Source organism: Ascaphus truei, chromosome 4, assembly GCF_040206685.1.
Source record: "Ascaphus truei isolate aAscTru1 chromosome 4, aAscTru1.hap1, whole genome shotgun sequence".
In the NCBI taxonomy this organism is placed as follows: Eukaryota; Metazoa; Chordata; class Amphibia; order Anura; family Ascaphidae; genus Ascaphus; species Ascaphus truei.
In genome coordinates, this window is record NC_134486.1 from 4,373,977 (window position 1) to 4,386,852 (window position 12,876).

Genomic DNA, 12,876 nt, shown 5'->3' on the forward strand with positions numbered 1-12,876 from the left:
TATGTGTTCTGCCCGGCTTATCCGAGAACAGAACCCTACACTACTCTAACATAGCCCTAGCCTCTGCTCTCTGCTGCCTACTCAACAGGGACCCTATCTACCTGCTCCACTGTACCCCCCTGCCTAGCCTCCCCTAGGAGGTCTGGCAGAGCATTGCTCAACGGTTCCCCCATCGGTTGGCGACAAATAGCCAGCACCGATGCCTCACTCGGTGAAAAGTACTCCTTGAGCATGTTAATGTGATACGTCCTAGTTCTACCTGTCTCTCCATCTAACTGTACAACATAGTTGCACTTATTCATCTTCCTGAGAACTGTGTACGGTCCAGACCAGGCAGCCATTAATTTGTTCTCCCGAGTGGGCTTCAGAACAAGCACTTGCTGACCTGGGATGAATGATCTACTACGGGCATTCTTATCATACCAAGTCTTCTGCTTGGTTTGAGAAGCCCTAAGGTTGTCCTGTGCCAACCCCATGAGCATCTCTAACCGATCTCTGAGATTTACCACGTACTGAAGCACAGAAGCATCAGTATTGGTAGTCTCCCTTTCCCATCCCTCCCAGAATAGGTCGAGAGGTCCCCGTACCCTGCGACCGTATAGCAGCTCGAAGGGAGAAAAGCCTGTAGATTCTTGCGGTACCTCTCGGTATGCAAACAGCAAGTGCTGCAGGTGAATCTCACAGTCTTTCCCCACAGCCTCTATAAACGCACAAAGCATCTGCTTCAGGGTCATATTGAACCTCTCACATAGTCCGTTGGTTTGGGGGTGATAAGGGGTCGTGCACTGGTGCTTCACCCTGCACGCATCCCAGAGACACTGTAACAATTCACTCATGAATTATGACCCTTGATCGGTTAGGATCTCGCCAGGGAAACCTACCCTAGTAAAAATCCCTAACAATGCCTTTGCCACTGCCTTAGCATCTATGGTTGCAAGCGCTACAGCCTCAGGGTACTGGGTGGCAAAATTCACCACCATGAGGATGTAGCGCTTCCCCGACCAGCTAAGAACCATGAAGGGTACCATTAAATCCATAGCTACCCTCTGGAATGGTTCTCCGATTACCAGTAACGGGTTCAGGGGTGCCTTCACACGATCACCCGCCTTACCTACTCGCTGGCAGGCATCACAGGAGCGGCTGAAATCTGCCACTGCTCCTGATGCCCCTGGCCAGTAGTAACACTGCAACAGCCGGGCTCTCGTCCGAGTGACACCCTGATGCCCCGCTAGTGGAATGGAGTGGGCTCTCTGCAATAATTGCTGCCTATGCTCCCTGGGTACCGCTAGCTGTCTTCTACCAGTCCAGAATCTATCTAACCCGGTTGATCCTTGCTCCCTATACAAGAGCCCGTGGTGCCACAGAAAGTGGTCTGACCCTTCACTTGCCCTAGACTCGGACACTCGAATCTCAAACCTTCTAAGCTGGGGTCAGTATTCACTGCATCCCTGAATTCTGTCCCTAACACTGGCCACCCACCCTTAGTCTCTACGGTAAACATGTAAAGGGAACAGTAAGTCAGTCTCTGGTCGCGACTCAATCTGGTTTACCTGTCTGGTCTCCGCAGAGACCGTGGGAACCGTTGGTCCCAAATACAGGGGGACATGGGTTGGTTTTGCTGTGATCCCTGACTAATGGCACCTAGTGATCGCTGCAACAGGAGCCAGCTCTGCTGTGAACACACAGGTTACATGCCCCAGGTAATTGCTGAGCAAAACTGCGGCATCTAACCCAGGCAATACCCCCACCTCCCTCATGCCACGTCCGGCACCCAAATCCAAAAAGACCCGAGCAACCTGGAGTGACTACGGTCCTCCATCTGGCATGGTCACTTGCATCCCAGTGCCCGGGAGCAAATCCTCTGGTCGGGCCATATCAGGTCGGACAGGGTAACAGTGGCACCGGAGTCCAGCAAGCCGTTCGCTTTGCGATCTCCGATGGTCACTCTCCGCAGATGTTTCTGCCAGTCATCATTAGATTGCAACCCGACTGGTGCAACCTGATATCCCTCTGTCTCCACTGCTGGTCCCGAGGTGGCAAGCGCAGATCTCTCCACGGACGTCCCTCTGTGGGTTGATTCCGTGGCTGTGCTTGACTCCTTTTGTGTGCCAGTCGCACACGGGCGACCGGCCTCGCAGCTGGAGAGCGTTGCCCCTGATGGGGTCCACCGGACTTGGCACGGTCCAGACAGTCAGGTCTGATGTGACCCACTTTGTTGCAGAGATAGCATCGCCTTTCATGCTTAAACTCTGCAGCTTTTGAAGCGCCGTTCTCTGCTGCAGGCTTGTGTACCCACTGGGGAGTCTGCTTGGCTCCCTTGGCTGGCACAGCCGGTTTCTTGGGAGCCCCTTTCTCATCCATCAAAGAGTGACTGGTCACATACTCATCAGCCATCCTGGCAGCTTCCACATGGGTCTTAGGTTTACGGTAAAAGACCCATGTCCTCACGTCCGAGGGACACTGCTGCAGTAACTGTTCTTGGAAAATTAAGCCCAGCAAAGTGTGGTATTTTGTAGCAGAACAACCCTCCACCCACGGGGTCCCCTGCATTGCCATGCGGGCCCCGTACCGGACATAGGACTCCTTGGGATAACGTTCCCCTGTCCTGAACTTGCCCCGGTAAGCTTCTGGGGTGAGGGCATACCGCAACAGCAGCAAAGCTTTTACATATTGGTAATCATCCCGGTCCTCTCGTGGGATACCCTGCAGCGTTTCTTTGGCCACCCCAGACAACAAGGGGTGCGTTTTCAGCACCCAGTCCCGTTCCGGCACCCGGTATCTCAGACAGTGTGTTTCAAAGTCCGTGAGAAAACCATCGATTTTATCGGTGCCATCCACAAACTTGTTAAAACTGTGGTGGTCCACTTGGGGGATTGCTTGTTCCCCATTGATCATATGGGAGTGAGGGGACACTTGGCCGTGCACTGCTGCAGCATCCAAATCCTCTCGTCTGCTGCAGCCCTCTCTCCCCATGAGGCAAGAAGTGCGGTGATTCCAGGGGTGGCGGGTCCGGTACCACAGGGTCTATCCCTCCCGCACTCCCAAGAATCAGTCAGTCACCATTATCCCGGTGACCACCCTCTCCCTCCCAATGTCCATCTCCCTCCGGGGCTTGATCAGCCTCCTGTACCCCGGGTTGAAGTGTGATCACTGCGGTTGCAGTTACGGGCTCCGTGCCCTCACGGAAAGCAATGCCGGCTTCATGCCGTTCCAGATCCTCCTCCAGTTGCACCTTTGAATCGTCCTGCTCGCTTGTCCATGTTTCACCCGCAGGCACAAAGTTATGGTTCACCCGCAGGCACAAAGTTATGGGACAAAGGGTGACTATTTTTTCGTGCTCTTGTAAACCGTGTGTATGCTACCTCTTGCTTTGGGAGCTCGCAATCTTCGAGTCTCCCGCTATGCTGTAGGGTCCTGCAGGATGCTATACCATAGGCTCAATCAGATCCCGCCGCAGCCACCAGAAAAAAGCATGTCACGGGAGACAAGCACTTTTAACACCTTTAATACCCGGATCCTTTGAGCAAAGCAAGGAGATAAAATAAATGGTGATTTATTTACAGAATGAACACACACACATTTGTTTACAATTACACTCAAAATTCACTTACTGGGACAGGGGCAAAAGAAAAATCTTGTTCCCAAAACGAAATCTTTAGAAATAGAGTCTTTAGGCACAATTTCCCAGGAGCGGGAGTTGTGCGCAAATTGAGCTGGAAACAGTCTTTGGTCAGTGGCGCCTCTCGCAACCGGTGTTACTCCGCCGGAGCTGCTTCCTTCGTTCTGCTGCTGTAGTATTGGACTTTGGAACATCAGTTCTTACAAAATCTTTATCCTTGTTACGAATCTTGGTTACGATGTTATAGAAATGTAGAACTTAGCTGGAACTGGTTCCCGATGGGCTGCAGGGATTCTTATGCACTAAACAGTCCTATTCTTAACCCGTGCAGCCAATCCACTCCGTGGGAATAATATTCCCCACCTATCCCGGAGTTGCCAATACTTTGCAAGACCTGGCAGAGGGGCTTCTTAGTTTGCTAAGGGCATGCGCGAACCTCGCACCTTCACCTCTTAGCATACCAGACCCAGCCCCCTTACCTGGTCCATTTTGTCTGAGCTGGCTGGACATCTGGCCCATTTGCCCGGACATTACTAAGATGGGGATACTTGAATTACCCCTCCCCACTTAACACTCTGGTCAGTGGGAGCCTTTCAACTACAGACTTTTTCCAGGCATCCTGGCCTCATGCCAGCGGGGTGTCTTAGAAGTCCAGGGCTGAATATGCGCTGTTACCTTTGCAGGAGTTTCCTGCCAGACATTTCTAACTATAGTGATTACAAATCAAGCATTTCCTCTGGCGTGTTACATGTGTGAAAGTTGTGAATAAAAAACACAAGTCTGAGGATATGTTTTGCAGAATGACAAATAAGTTTATTGCAGTGTACGGTGCACACGCAGAGGAGAGTTTCAAAATAAAACTCCCCCAACGACATGGTGGCATACAGGCCTTATTTATACACAAAATTCTAAGCCCACGCCCCCTATACGAGGTTGCGTGTGCGTCATTACATAAACAAAATATGAATATGAACACATTGAGTTAAAGCATTATTATGGGATGCATAAATGAAATGATTCAGCAATATTCCTTATACAAGCCGTTGACCTTTACTCTACATACGGAACTTCATGCCCCCCCCCCCTCGGAATGCGAGACAGTGCCTATCTGTCTCTTATTTTCATAACATTGGCACTTTCCTCTTCTGCTCAAGGTCTTGTGGCTTAAGTGAACCGCTCAATATTAATTGGAACTTCAGCAGAAAAAAAATGTTTTTAAACTAACGTCCATACCAACTTTCATACAGACAATAGACAATGTCAGGCACCTAAGATGGATGCTGACTCAAAATGGCGGCTTCGATCCCAGTGCTGTTTATGTCAGACCCCCCACCCCCCTTACGTCAAATTCTCACTTTGTCACATGAAAATCCCCATATGCCTAACATGTTGGTACAATTAAAGTAGGGGGACTTTCATTCATCAATTTTTATCTAAATCTATAAAAATTGTGCAATATCATATTTTCTGATTTTACCCCAACCGTGCTTACAGCAAATCTCAGTGCGCTAGGAGCTTCCTAGCGAAAGTTAGCAAAACGCCGCCTGCCATGCTGTTAGCTGCTGGGTTTTAAAACCATTTTTCCTTTGTGCAGTTACAGGGAAACACTGCCACAGTAGCACCTTTTACATGTATAAATCACATTAGTCTCGCCACCTTATACCTGATGGGAGACACACATACATTTATATTGAATTTACAGTGTTCATGCCATTACTGGGTTTCAGAGCTGACAATCTACGATTCCCTAATATGGCTCAGGGGCACCCAGCCGGGCATAATACCTTTATTATTGGCCTGGGTATCACTTCACCATCAACCCGGTATAAAGGTGTGAATGCCTGGTCTCCCATGACACCCCCCTCTCTCTTTCTCTCTCCCTCTCTCTCTTTCCCTTGCCAGTACCATGTTAAGCATTCTATTCATGGTCTTCTAATCCCAGCTGCCTGTGACAACCCCGCCCCTCGGGCTGTACAAATCCAGGTGAGTGTTCCCCACACATCTCTCTGCCACTAGCAGCAGCTCTCGAACACCTGCACTGACACAGCCTCGGAATGCAAACTACCCCATGTGTGCTGGGAGGGAGAGGAGATCTGGAGATAGGTGAGCAGAAGAGAGGCGGGGCGAGCAGGTGAGCAGCGTGAGTGGGAAGGAAGACGGATTGTGTTCTTACTCGGCTGAAACTTCACAGCGTCGGAGAATCAATGCCCCGGCGAGCTTACAATCTAAACTGGTTCATGAGGAGCAGGGACATTGAGGGGCTCGTTCACAGCAGCTGGACACGGAGGGGGATCTCTGGAGAGACCCGCAGGAGGAGACAGGTGAGAGAGGGGCAGAATAACCGGGACGTGGGAGAGAGCGTGAGAGGGAGTGGAGCGAGAGAGATGAGGAGATTAAATATAGAAATACGATAACGCAGAGGGGAAAAAGGAATGACCGGTGGAGAGGGAGGAAAGAATGACCGGGGCAGAGAGGGGGGAAGGAATGACCGGTGGAGAGGGAGGAAAGAATGACCGGGGGAGAGAGGGGGGAAGGAATGACCGTGGAGAGGGAGGAACCGGTGGAGAGGGAGGAAGGAACGCTCGAGAGATTAGAGGTGGCAGATATTATTATCGGCGTAATGCACACAATACAGCGTTAAATAACACGTGTGTTATCTCCTTACCCCGTGTCTGCTCCCGTGCAGATTGTATGTGACATTCTCATTCATAGAAATACAGGGAAGGATAAAACGTTACAGGCGCTGGCACAGAACGCGACATTTATCAGGGAACACGGAGCCAGCAGCACTAAACAGACACGTTACCACCACACTGTGCCAGGGGCCTCAACTCCTGTCCCCCCCTCAACAGGTCAGGTTTTCAGGATATCCCCGCTCCAGCACAGGTGGCTCAATCAGAGGCACAGTCTATGACTGAGCCACCTATGCTAAAGCAGGGACTCATTCAGCCACCTGTGCTGAAGCAGGGACTCATTCAGCCATCTGTACTGAAGCTGGGATATCCTGAAAACCTGACCTGTTGGAGGGGTCTCGAGGGCTGGAGTTGAGCTCCCCCTGCACTAGAGGTTACTGGTACAATTACTGGCTTATTGTCTAGAAACATCCTCCCTTCCGGAGATGTCCGCGTCCCCAGGATTCGCATAACGGCGAGATCCGCAGGAAACGTGGGTGAAACCGCATATACACACATCACTTTTCCATCTATTTTTATATCGTATATACTCTAAAAAAAAAAACGGATTATCCAGAAATATTTGTCTGGGGAAAAATGAGGTAATATTGGTTAAAACGACAAAAATGCCATTATTTTGAGTGTTTCTCTGGTAAACCTGATGACACTTTTTCGCTGTCTTGCGCCTGGCAGACCCTGATAAACGATCTCACATGTGTGCTGTGATTTTCATTTCATGTACCCCCAATACCCTGATTGCAAATATCCTACGGATATGGAGGAAGGAGGTAGGTTTTTGGGTTTGGAGGAGGCAGGGGGTAGATATTTGGGTTGGGAGGCAGGTGGGGGTATATATTTGGGTTGGGAGGAGGCGGGAGGTAGATATTTGGGTTGGGAGGCAGGTGAGGGTATATATTTGGGTTGGGAGGAGGCGGGAGACAGATATCTGGGTTGGGAGGAGACAGGAGGTAGATGTCTGGCTGGGGAGGAGGCAGGGGGTAGATATTTAGGTTGGCAGGAGGTAGATATTTGGGTTGGGAGGAGGTGGCAGTAGATATGTAGGTTTGTAGGAGGCAGGAGATCGATTTCTGGGTTGGGAGGAGGCAGGAGGTAGACATTTAGGTTGGGAAAAGGTGGGGGGTAGATATTTGTGTTTGGAGGAGGCAGGAGGTAGATTTCTGGGTGAGGAGGAGGCAGATATCTGGGTGGGGAGGAGCCATGGGGTAGATTTCTGTGACCTCTTCAGCAGGTCTGTCCCCCAGTAGTGAGTAGGCCAGGTTTTGTATAACTACTGACGGTGTCTGTGTAGGTTGCAGAGAGGAGGGATGAGGGATGGGTGGGAGATGTATATGGGCAAGTTGGTTCTTGCTCTGAGAATACCTGTTACTGGGGAAGAAGAATTTACCCAATGTTCGTAAATGTAACACATTCTCTGCTGGAAACTCCTAGTGAAGTTAATGTCGTTACTATGCGTGGTGGAGCTATCCTCGGTCTGGGTGACCCTAACAAGGACAATTTCAATGTGGGTCACTTGGAGTCTTTGTATTAAGTTAATATCCCCTTTTTCTAGTAATTTAATATAGGAATATAGAGAACAATAGTAGGAGTTATAGGGAGCCGTTATATGGTGTAATAGGTGGAGTTATAGAGAGCGGTTATATGGTGTAATAGGGGGAGTTATAGAGAGCGGGTATAGGGTGTAATGGGGGGTGTTATAGGGAGAGGTTATATGGTGTAATAGGGGGAGTTATAGAGAGCGGGTATATGGTGTAATGGGGGGAGTTATAGGGAGAGGTTATATGGTGTAATAGGGGGAGTTATAGGGAGCGGGTATATGGTGTAATAGGTTGAGTTATAGAGAACCGTTACATAGAGCATATTAAGTAACTCTTCCCCATCTCCTCCTACTGCACCATGTAACCGCTCCATATTACTCCTCCTATTACTCCATACAACTCCTCCCTACCTTCTCCTATTGCCCCATAGAACAGCTTCCTATTAGAGATGGGCAAAACTGCAAATGTGGTTTCCGAAATTCTGCCGAAATCCATTCCGCACGCGGATTTCATGCGTGACGGTCCGGGCGTACTCTTTCAAATTCGTGACTGCAATCTGGACGGATTTTGTTACAGGAGAGAGACAGACAGATACAGACAGACAGACAGACAGACAGACTTCTAATTTTATTACCAGTCACCAGTTTTATATATACCCCTCTAGCGTCCATCCAAATAAATTAGGGAGAGATGCCTCTGCCAGGAGCACACCTGAGGTACCTGGCTGGGAGATATACAAAGTATATTTTAATGAGTCCCATCCCACACTTCCTAAAAGGATCTCCACACCAACTATACAGTTGATAACAAGCCTAAGGCACCAACCTAATGGCTGGAATGGTGTCAGACCCAACAGGACTAGAACCCACAACCACTGCTTTTCTAGGTCGCAGCTCTAGTAGTGTGAGCTAAACAAGCTAATTGGTAGCATCACGATCACATCATACTTTTAAAATGCTCACTGCTCACATGTAGCTAATCTAGCACTTAGAAAATCTCACAGGTATGTCAGGTGTACTCCACAAGGAACATTAAACTGTCAGCCAGGAAGTGGAAGTGGTCTGCTTTTAAAGGAAGCCAAGGGGAGGAAGCTACTACGAATATGCGCGAAAATAGCTACAGTATAACAGAACGGGGACACAAATTCTCTCTCTCTCTCTCTTTCTTTCTCTCCCTCTTCAAAATTCGTCCTGGAATGGATTTTTCAATGCCGGTGAAAAGAAAAACCCCTAATTGTTGATTTCACTTTTGGAGAGTGATCCGTTGATCAAAGGAACCACCCAATCCGAGGCGGGTACAAATTCTCAAAAAAAATGTGCCCATCTCTATTCTCTATAACACCTCCTATTGCCCCATGGGAAGAGCAATATGGAGCAATAGGAGTTATAGGGAGATTTTATGGGTAGTGGTTATATTAGGCAATACAAGGAGTTAAGGGGGGGGTTATATGGAGTAATAGGAGGAGTTATAGGGTGCGGTTATATGAGGCAATAGGAGGAGTTATTCGGGAGAAGGAGTGGCTCAGCGAGTAAAGACACTGACTGGCACCGAGTGTGAAGCAGGGGAACCTGGGAGAAGGAGCGGCTCAGTGAGTAACGACACTGACTGGCACTGAGTGTGAAGCAGGGGAGCCTGGGAGAAGGAGCGGCTCAGTGAGTAAAGACACTGACTGGCACTGAGTGTGAAGCAGGGGAACCTGGGAGAAGGAGCGGCTCAGTGAGTAAAGACACTGACTGGCACTGAGTGTGAAGCAGGGGAACCTGGGAGAAGGAGCGGCTCAGTGAGTAAAGACACTGACTGGCACTGAGTGTGAAGCAGGGGAACCTGTGAGAAGGAGCGGCTCAGTGAGTTAAGACACTGACTGGCACTGAGTGTGAAGCAGGGGAGCCTGGGAGAAGGAGCGGCTCAGTGAGTAAAGACACTGACTGGCACTGAGTGTGAAGCAGGGGAACCTGGGAGAGGGAGCGGCTCAGTGAGTAACGACACTGACTGGCACTGAGTGTGAAGCAGGGGAACCTGGGAGAGGGAGCGGCTCAGTGAGTAACGACACTGACTGGCACTGAGTGTGAAGCAGGGGAACCTGGGAGAAGGAGCGGCTCAGTGAGTAAAGGCACTGACTGGCACTGAGTGTGAAGCAGGAGAACCTGGGAGAAGGAACGGCTCAGTGAGTACAGACACTGACTGGCACTGAGTGTGAAGAAGGGGAACCTGGTTTTATTCCCGGTGTCGGCTCCTTGTGACCTTGGGCAAGTCACTTTATCTCCCTGTGCCTCAGGCACCAAAAACATAGATTGTAAGCTCCACGGGGCAGGGACCTGTGCCTGCAAAATGTCTCTGTAAAAGCGCTATGTAAAACTAGCAGCGCTATACAAGAACATGCTATTATTATTATTATGAGAGATTATATTGGGCAATAGGAGGAGTTATAAGGAGCGGTTATAGGAGAAGGTAGGAAGGTGTAATATGAGGGGCAGTATGAAGCGATTATATGGTACAGTTGGATGAGATGGGGAAGAGTTACTTAATGCACATTATTCCATAGGACGTAGCATGTTCTGCATTGTGGGTGTTTCAGGAATCTCATGGTGACAGATCAGCCTCAGCCGGCGGAGACCTGAATTCCCGGTGACCTCCTGTAATCTTCATGCAACTGCAAGCACAATAAATAAAGTAACAACAGTTTGTCCAGATAAAAACAACTCATTAACAGCGGAGAAGAAACACAGCAATAGAATTCATACCTCACATGTGGTAGGTACCTCCTTCCACCACAAGGTAAAAGTGACACTGACACAACCAGAGCTGTGTGTGATGCAGTGACACACACGGGTTAGTACTGTCTGCACTGTATGAATGATGGAAGGACGCTTTCCCTCTCTCACCAGCTCGACAAATGTTTTCAAATCGATATATTGAATGATTAACTCCTCATTAGAGATGGCCGATTCCTGTAAGGGGAAGGACAGACTCTGGGATATACAAGGTCCCTTCTGTCTGTCACTGTGTAACCCTGCGATGCAGGAACTTACATCACGGGAGATACTGGAGGTCCCTTCTGTCTGTGTCACTGTGTCACCCTGCGATGCAGGAACTTACATCATGGGAGATACTGAAAGTCCCTTCTGTCTGTGTCACTGTGTCACCCTGCGATGCAGGAACTTACATCATGGGAGATACTGAAGGTCCCTTCTGTCACTGTGTCACTGTGTCACCCTGCGATGCAGGAACTTACATCATGGGAGATACTGAAGGTCCCTTCCGTCTGTGTCACTGTGTCACCCTGCGATGGCAGGAACTTACATCACAGGAGATAGTGGAGGTCCCTTCTGTCACTGTGTCACCTTGAGGTGAGAGGACAGAGCCCATGGGAGATGCAGTAAGTCACTGTGTCACTCTGTTATTCTCTGATGATGAATTTGAATGGGATATTGTGTACAGTGAGTGTATAAGTGCTGGGTGTGTCAGTGTGTAAGGCAGGACTGGGGGAGGAGGACGTGCTGCTGCCTGCACTGTTTCTGTTTTGTGTTTGTTTCTAATTCCTTGGGACTACCAGACTAATTTACCTCACACACCCCTCATCTTCCGCTGGTCTCCTCTCTCTCTGCTAGTCTCCTCTCTCTCTGCTAGTCTCCTCTCTCTCCGCTGGTCTCCTCTCTCTCTGCTAGTCTCCTCTCTCTCCGCTGATCTCCTCTCGCTCTCCGCTGATCTCCTCTCTCTCTCTGCTGGTCTCCTCTCTCTCCGCTGGTCTCCTCTCTCTCCGCTGGTCTCCTCTCTCTCCGCTGGTCTCTCTCTCCGCTGGTCTCTTCTCTCTCTCCGCTGGTCTCCTCTCCGCTGGTCTCCTCTCTCTCCGCTGGTCTCCTCTCTCTCCGCTGGTCTCCTCTCCTCTGGTCTCAACTCTCTCTGCTGGTCTCCTCTCTCCCCGCTGGTCTCCTCTCTCTCTGCTGGTCTCCTCTCTCTCCTCTGGTCTCCTCTCTCTCCGCTGGTCTCTTCTCTCTCTGCTGGTCTCCTCTCTCTCCGCTGGTCTCCTCTCTTTCTCCGCTGATCTCCTCTCCGCTGGTCTCCTCTCTCTCTCTGCTGGTCTCCTCTCTCTCCGCTGGTCTCCTCTCTCTCTCCGCTGATCTCCTCTCTCTCTCCGCTGATCTCCTCTCTCTCCTCTGGTCTCATCTCTCTCTGCTGGTCTCCTCTCTCCCCGCTGGTCCCCTCTCTCTCTGCTGGTCTCCTCTCTCTCCTCTGGTCTCTTCTCTCTCCGCTGGTCTCTTCTCTCTCTGCTGGTCTCCTCTCTCTCCGCTGGTCTCCTCTCTTTCTCCGCTGATCTCCTCTCCGCTGGTCTCCTCTCTCTCTCTGCTGGTCTCCTCTCTCTCCGCTGGTCTCCTCTCTCTCTCCGCTGGTCTCCTCTCTCTCTCCGCTGGTCTCCTCTCTCTCTCCGCTGGTCTCCTCTCTCTCTCCGCTGGTCTCCTCTCTCTCTCCGCTGGTCTCCTCTCTCTCTCCGCTGGTCTCCTCTCTCTCTCCGCTGGTCTCCTCTCTCTCTTTCCGCTGGTCTCCTCTCTCTCTCTCCGCTGGTCTCCTCTCTCTCCGCTGGTCTCCTCTCTCTCCTCTGGTCTCATCTCTCTGTGCTGGTCTCCTCTCTCCCCGCTGGTCCCCTCTCTCTCTGCTGGTCTCCTCTCTCTCCTCTGGTCTCCTCTCTCTGCTGGTCTCCTCTCCGCTGGTCTCCTCTCTCTCCGCTGGTCTCCTCTCTCTCTCTCCGCTGATCTCCTCTCTGCTGGTCTCTCTCTCTGCTGGTCTCTTCTCTCACTCCGCTGGTCTCCTCTCTGCTGGTCTCCTCTCTCTCTCCGCTGGTCTCCTCTCTCTCCGCTGATCTCTCTCTCTCCGCTGATCTCCTCTCTCTCTGCTGGTCTCCTCTCTCCGCTGGTCTCCTCTCTCTCCGCTGATCTCCTCTCTCTCCGCAGGTCTCCTCTCTCTCTCCGCTGGTCTCCTCTCTCTCTGCTGGTCTCCTCTCTCTCCGCTGGTCTCCTCTCTCTCCGCTGGTCTC

The 12,876-nt window shown here is 50.6% G+C and overlaps 1 protein-coding gene across 13 annotated transcripts in view; it reads left to right on the forward strand.

Moving 5' to 3' along the window:
• Positions 1-5,522: 5,522 nt before the first annotated feature.
• Positions 5,523-12,876, forward strand: part of LOC142492522 (sterile alpha motif domain-containing protein 12-like) — a 28,373-nt gene continuing 21,019 nt past the window's right edge. For 2 of the 13 annotated variants that reach the window (XM_075595215.1, XM_075595213.1), the window contains exon 1: positions 5,523-5,940. In XM_075595215.1, the coding sequence (XP_075451330.1) occupies positions 5,824-5,940 (117 nt within the window). In that variant the 5' untranslated portion in view covers positions 5,523-5,823. Of the gene's footprint in view, positions 5,941-10,422; positions 10,599-12,876 lie in introns of all 13 variants that reach the window. The other 11 variants (XM_075595216.1, XM_075595214.1, XM_075595219.1 and 8 more) reach the window with 9 other exon arrangements.